Genomic DNA, 6,917 nt, shown 5'->3' with positions numbered 1-6,917 from the left:
TCTCTCTCTCTCTCTCTCTATCTCTCTCTCTCTCTATCTCACTCACACACACACACACACACACACACACACACACACACGCACAGCGCAAAGGACACGCACTGCTGGCTCCTTCCCTTTCCGGTCTGCTCCGCCTCCCTCTACATTTTGTGCACCAGTGGGGGCTATACCAGGCGCCACCACACACACACACAAACGCACAACCCCACACACACGCATTCTCTGTCCACCCCACCCCCGTCTCCGCTCCCACTGTCGCCGCAAGTCGCACCCTCCAACGGCCATCGGTCCTCCACGATGGGTCGACAACTAAAGTTCGAGGGTAGACGCCCCCAAAAAAACTGCGGAGACCAAACCAAACAAAATGGAAAACCATGGAACATTTTTCAAAAAGACAGGATCCAAAGAATCATACATACATCGGCTGAGTCTAGCTTCAAAACAAAATGTCGCTTCTTTGTAGGGATTATTACTGTAATTTGAAAAGTCGTCTCCGAACAATTTTATTTTGTAGTTCCGAGCATAGAATTTCCGCTCTGAACTCTTTCCCTCCTGCTGAGGAGCACAGCGCAGCAGCAAGTCCCCAGCAGGAGCCCCACCCCGCCTCGGACCCTCCCTCCCCACCTTGCGGTGGCTGTTCGGAGCCAGCGGGGTGGTGTAGGTAGTCGCAGGCGAGCGCGCGCCGCTCTCGTCGCAACACTGTTTGGGTAAAAGCGCACAAATTGGCTCGTTAACTGGCGCCTGCCAACCAGACCCTGGCCCCCTATCCCTCCCCCGGGCCCCTAGCCGAGCGACCCGACCGCTCCTGACCGCAAGCAGCAGCAGCGGCAGCGGCGCAAATGCGATGTAGACTCGTGACCCCGACACCCCCTCCCTCATCCCCTTCTGTGCTTAAAAAAAAACAACACCCGAGACACAAACATCGACATATGGCTGCGTTATTTAGCACGCTCGTCGGGCGTTTTATGGTAAAATCAATAAAGGCCGTCTGGTCCAGGACGATGCTCAGCATTTCCAATCTTACTTTAGCCCTAGTTTCCATTACTTGCCGCCCCATCCTTTGTTTCCTCTGTGAGACCTCAGTAATTCCGCGGTAGCATTGGAAATCGAAGTAGTAGTCGGATGTCGCTCACCTGCAGGTGTGCGACAAAGCATCCACACCCCTGCAGGTGGCTACAAAACATTCACATACACTTGTTTGTGGTCGGGTCGGATAGAGATTCGTATACGTTTAAAAAGTTGGCCTTTTAATTTTGTGGGTGTTCATTCACTCACACATCTGCAGGTGTGCAAAAATTCATAGAACACCTACATCAGGCGTGTGTCGTACAAGTGTCGTACACCTGCACTTTCTAGTCGGCACACGACGCACTGCCGATGCCGCCGAGGGTAATACTTTTCCCAGTCGACGCCGCCGCGCCGCACTGCAGTGGCGCCCGGCCCCACCTGTTGGAGCAGCATCGGCCTACAGAACGTGAACCTCGACCGTATCCATTTCTATCCATTTCACGCTCGCTGCGCTGCCCCGATTACGATTACGGCCATAACGTTTCTCTTGAGCCTTGTTTGAACAAACCTTCGCCGTGTGCCATTTCGATTTGTCACCCTTCTCGGCCTCGGCCCTGCGTACCTACGACCTTACGCCTCAGAGTGTGTTTGTGTGTGTCTGTGTGAGGGGCACCTCGGAGCCTGAGGGAAGTGTGGGGGGGGGGGGGTCATGGAAGGCTCAAAGCGAAGCAGGAGCGGTCCAGATGGCAGCAGCAGTGCCGCCTCCCTTGCATTTAGCTAGCCTCATTGGCGGGGCACGCCGGCGCCGTGGTGTAGTACTTCGCGCTGCTGCCGTTGCTGCTGCTGCTGCTGCTGCTGCTGCTGCTGCTGCTGCTGAGTTCGCCCGTTGGTAGCTCCACTGTGATGGCCCCTCGGCTGCAGCCTACGCTGTGGGTCAGGTTGCCAAAATTGCAGCATAGTGGTTCTCCTCCCCTCAGATGATGGCACAGATCGTTACGATCACAACTACACGGACAATCGCGGACCCCCCTCGTGCGATGAGTGGAACTACTACTGGAGGCGGACATTAAAGATATCTGTCCGCGCGGCTGTCCGTCTTTTTCTGACTTTGCCACACGGACGTGGGCAATTCTAGGAAAAATGATTTAAAAAAATGTCCGTACCGAGTGCAAAGGCGCGCAGTAGTGCCCATGCCAAGACGCCATGGTGCCTTATGGGCACATCGGGTTGGCAGGCAAACACGCAACACTATGTATTGCCTTTAAGACGGTACGTTGGAACGTTACGCGATTCGTAAGCGACTGAGAGGTGCTACGTTATTTTGCAATGTATGTCCAGATTCGCCATCTCAAGACGCGGCTAGTCATGTTTTGAACACATTTGTAGCACCTCTTAGTCGGCCACAGACACAAACCGCGTTACGACGGAATACTCCCTGGAATTGCCCCCGCACGCTACGCTCCGGGGGCTCCGCGGCCGCAGACCGCCCGAGAGGTAGCCTGTCCCGCGACGCAGCCCTGTCCGCCGGGTGGCCTACCCCGCGCGCGTCGGGCGTTAGGCCGCTCCGGATGAGAGGAAAAGGGGGGGGGGAGCAGTGGTGGAGGGGGTGGCGAGGCACGCCCTACCCCGGCCTTCTTATCTTTCATACGTCGTTACCGCCCCTTCTTTCCGGTGCGGTCGACGGTTGGCGGCGCTATTGCGCGGGGAGAGAGAGAGAGAGAGAGAGAGAGAGAGAGAGAGAGAGAGAGAGAGAGAGAGAGAGAGAGAGAGACGCTATCGCTGTGTCGGGCTGGGCGTAGGGCTCAAAGTGCTCGGGCGCACAATTTAAAGGCTCCCGAGGGAGCGTCCGTAAACGAGATATAAAGATACACAGAGCGTCGGGGGCGTTTGGACGCGGCGCCGCAGCCGCCTCGCGAGCCAAACGAGATATTATAATGAAAAAAACAGCACGATGTTACTTTAAACAAAACAAAAAAAAGAAAGAAAGAAAGTCCGTCGCTACATCTCTGTCGCCCCTCACCGCGCTCTTTCCGTGATTATTTTTTACCCTACCGTAATACTGTCCCGAATAAGCCGTTTTTTTCCCCCAAGGCAATATTTTATTCCCTTGAGCCCTGGGCCCTCTTCCCCTGCTCCTCCCCTCGTCTTGCTGGATTTTGCGTCGTTTCCTGTCCGCAGGCTGTTGTCGGCCGCGTGCCGCACTGTGTCCCATTCCACTCCCATTATTTGACACTTTGAGCTCCTTGTAAAGTCCCGCGAGCAATCCGACCTCTCAGCAGTATCGAGTGTCGATGGCCGCCCTTTCACCACGCCACAACGCGCCACGAAGAGCCAACATCTGCGCCCCACTTTCCCCCTCATTCTCTCGCACTTCCACTCCCTCTTTCCCTCTACCAGCGCCTCCACCATCCCACTTTCTTCTCTCATTGGTGGTGGACAGATACAAACTGAGTATGTAAATGACTTTCAAGTCCAGTGGATTCGTGTGGATGGAAGTCACGCCGGTGCAGTATCCCCTTGGATCCAAGGCCAGTTTCCACCCCGCCTCGCCCCACCCAACAACGCCACGGACGCGGGTGTCCTTGATGTTCCAAACTGCTGGGGCAGGGAATGAAAGAGGAGGAGGGAGGCGACGAGGACGACGTAAAATGTAATAAAAGTTGGAAGCGCTCCGTGACTATTTGGTAGATTGTGAAGAGGCTGGCAACTTGTTATTTATTTACACGGCTCTTTGCCTCGTGTCCGGCGCTCGGCGACGGCCTCGCTGGAACTCACCGGCTGGACTGCGCTGCACCGAGCTATAGCCGGGCTCTGGAGGCGCTGGAGAAGCTGGAGGAGCTTGAGGGGCTAGGTTTGGGGAGCTGGGGGAGCTGGAGCATCCGGAGGAGCTGGAGGAGCTGGAGCATCCCGGAGGAACTGGAGGAACAGGAGGAGCTGGAAGAGCTTTAGGAGTTGGAGCCGGGTGCTGGAGGAGCTGGAGCAGCGGTTGGGAGGCGGGCGGCCCCAAAGGCCCCGTCTAGTCAGCGACAGTTATACGGAGACGAGGGGTGGATGAAAAAAAGGAAAAGGGGGGGGGGCGCATGAGGAAGGAGTCGGGGAGGAATTCTCGACCGCAGCAATTCTTTTCCTTTCTCCAGAATTCATTGCAGCCCCCGGGTGGGTCCTGGAGCTCGTCTCGCGTGCACGGCCGATAGTTCATCCAGAATACCAACACCACCAGCCCGGCGCGCCGCCCAGAACAAAGGGCGGGAGAGAAATGTTATCCTTCCGCGTCATACTCCGCTCCTGCCCCCTTGCCTCTGAGCGACCGCGTGACGGATGAGTCGTTCTGACCGCACTGTGTGTTTCGTTTTGATTCCAGATTCCACGAAGAAGCTGAGCGATGTCTTGGAGGAGTTTTCTGGTTCCGGGCCGCTGTCCAAATACAGTCCAGATGGGGTGAGTATGATGGCGCGCGTGGCCACCCGCTTGAGCGCGACTACTTTGAGAGAGAAAATAAAAGGAAAGGGAAAAGCTTAACCACTGGATAATATTATTTGGCACGACGACGGCGGGCTGGCCCGGCTTCTGGAGCCGTTGGAGTCCACCCCGGCTAGCAGAGCCTCTTGAAAGTTGCTGCAGCTGGAGAGCTGGTTGAGAGCTGCTCGGGAGCTGATGAAGAGTCACCAGAGAGCCGCTAAAGAGCAGCTGGAGTGCAGCTGGAGACCCGCTGGAGCCCCTGGCGAGCGCAGCCCGGCTGGAGAGCCGGCTGGACCGCCTGATCAAAAAGTTTAATGGCTCAAGTTGTGTCTCGCCGAATCGTTTCCAAGTCACGTCGGCATAATATTTCCAGGGAGATGAGCGGGGCGGAGGGGAGGGTGCCTGACAAAGGCGAGAGCAGGCACTGTGCCAATAACTCTGTGTCCATACCCGGACTGTTCCGCCTCATTTCTCTCCGTCAGACCGTGCTTGTGCCCCCTCCCCCCTTTCCTCCTCTGTCCATAGCGGCGGGGAGGGCCCCTGCCTCCCAAGTCTCCTCGCCTTCGCGGGGTGAGGTTCACCAGTTGCTATTCCTCGTTTCATGTGAATTCATGTTTTAGGCGGAAAGTTAGCATGAAACCGAACCGGCACCCAGCCGGCCCCTCACAACCCGCCGCGCCGCCCCCCGCATCCTCCGCGCCTCCCTTTCCCAGGACAGGACCGCGTGGCAGAACTTTCCAATTGCTGTTGCCCCACCCCTCAATCCCCCCCCTTCCCCCTCCTCCCTTTCCCGTCCCGCATCGCCGCGCCTCGCTACGCTACGCGCTACGTCACGCCACGCCTGCCACGCCTCGCCTCGGCTCGTTCTGCCGCGGCGAGCTTCTCTACAGTCGAACTAGACAACTATAGTCCAAGTAGGGAGCATGCAGTGAGGGCGGGATTGTCAGCCAGCCTCCCGAGCGATGGGCAGAGGCGGCAGTCGCGCTGCGTCCATGAGTGAGTGTGGGGGTGAGTTGTCTGTGTGTGTGCGAGTGAGTGAGTTGGAGAAAGAGAGTGGGGGGGGCAGACAGACAGAGAGAGACAGAGACAGGGAGAGGGGGGGGGGGGCAAGGACTTGAGGGTAAAGCATTAGACTAGGGGTAACCCCCCATGGATGAAGTGAGGTGAATTGAAAGGGAGTGTTCATCGATGGGTGTTATTTGCGCTAGCACGTCGGTCACGGTCCCTCAAGTCCACAAGCCGTTGCTGCTGGTCTTTCGGTGCGTCTCGCAGGATTGGGTCGAAAAGGGCCGGCAGGCAGACAGACGGGGACAGACGAACGGGCACACCAACGGACGACTGGGCCTGTGCATTGACGCCTCCCCCAGGGCAGGGTGCCACCGTGAACGCATTCATCAGCCCGTTAGGCCGGGCTGCCTCCGCCCTCAACCCCCCGGGCGGTCCATCCCTCCGATCCCTCCCCTGGGCTAGTTAGTCCTCGCTGACGGATGACGGTGATAAGGATCGTGCAGAAATTACGTAGGCAAATGGTTATGGCGTCGCCGTCGTGGAGAAGGAGCAGAGTTCCTTTCCCTTCGCTCCCTTCGCCGAACGCCCACGCCGATTCCGACGAGCTTGCAGTCGCGTCGACGTCGACTGGACCAGCAGCAGAGCCCGCTCAAAGAGTGGTCATCAATGCGCTCTTATGCGAATGTGAGAACGACAGGTGAGAGCGAGATGTTCGAACCGGAAAATAGCTCCCTGTCACTTCCAAACGAGCTGATGCTCGCTGGACTGTACCACACCACCGCGGCTGGACCAGCATTTCACGAGTTAGGTTGAGTGATCTGTTCCTCCATTATTGCAGTCTGGAACCAACACAATGCATGATGATATCTGTGATGGTAAACGTTGGGGATCGTCTAGAAAGTGCGTTCGTCATCCTCAGATTTCATCATTCTCATCGTCGCAAATTACGGGAGCTCGGCGCCTGCACGACTCAGGGTAGGCCACCCCGCAGCACACGCAGGCGCTACACGCAAGACATTGCCTACGTACCAGGCTATGTGGCTTACGTTTGCTGGATACAGGGTGGCCGATCCGCCCCGTTGTTTTGAAAAGGTAGACGAGCCCGCTCGCAGACAGAGAGGGGAGGTGAGAGGGGACGGGAAAGGTAGGTGCGGGCGGGCTAGTCTACCTTTTTAAAAACAACGGGGCAGAGCGGCCACCCTGTACGAAGGCTGAACTTGAAAATTTTGTAAAACGGCAAGTGACTTTCCGGATGAGATTTTTCGAGTACACCGCACCCCATCCTTCGCTTGTGTCTCACTGGTCTCTAATGGAAAAATGGACACCATTTTGATCTAAGTAGGCGCTTGCGTCGTGCACGACGCTTACTGCTGCGCTCCGGTTCCCTTTCTCATTCCTCGACCTCGTCCCCGTCGCCTACACTCACGCATCGCATACGCACG

General features: G+C 57.0%; 1 protein-coding gene across 1 annotated transcript in view; it reads left to right on the top strand.

The window, feature by feature from the left end:
* Positions 1–6,917, top strand: part of LOC127751629 (diacylglycerol kinase beta-like) — a 21,629-nt gene that overhangs the window by 11,061 nt on the left and 3,651 nt on the right. The window contains exon 2 of the mRNA XM_052275447.1: positions 4,370–4,446. Coding sequence (XP_052131407.1) covers positions 4,370–4,446 — 77 coding nt within the window. The remainder of the gene's footprint in view (positions 1–4,369; positions 4,447–6,917) is intronic.

This window comes from Frankliniella occidentalis, unplaced genomic scaffold (assembly GCF_000697945.3).
Source record: "Frankliniella occidentalis isolate FOCC.00 unplaced genomic scaffold, Focc_3.1 Scaffold8, whole genome shotgun sequence".
Taxonomy (NCBI): Eukaryota; Metazoa; Arthropoda; class Insecta; order Thysanoptera; family Thripidae; genus Frankliniella; species Frankliniella occidentalis.
This window is presented reverse-complemented; position numbering and strand designations above follow the sequence as displayed.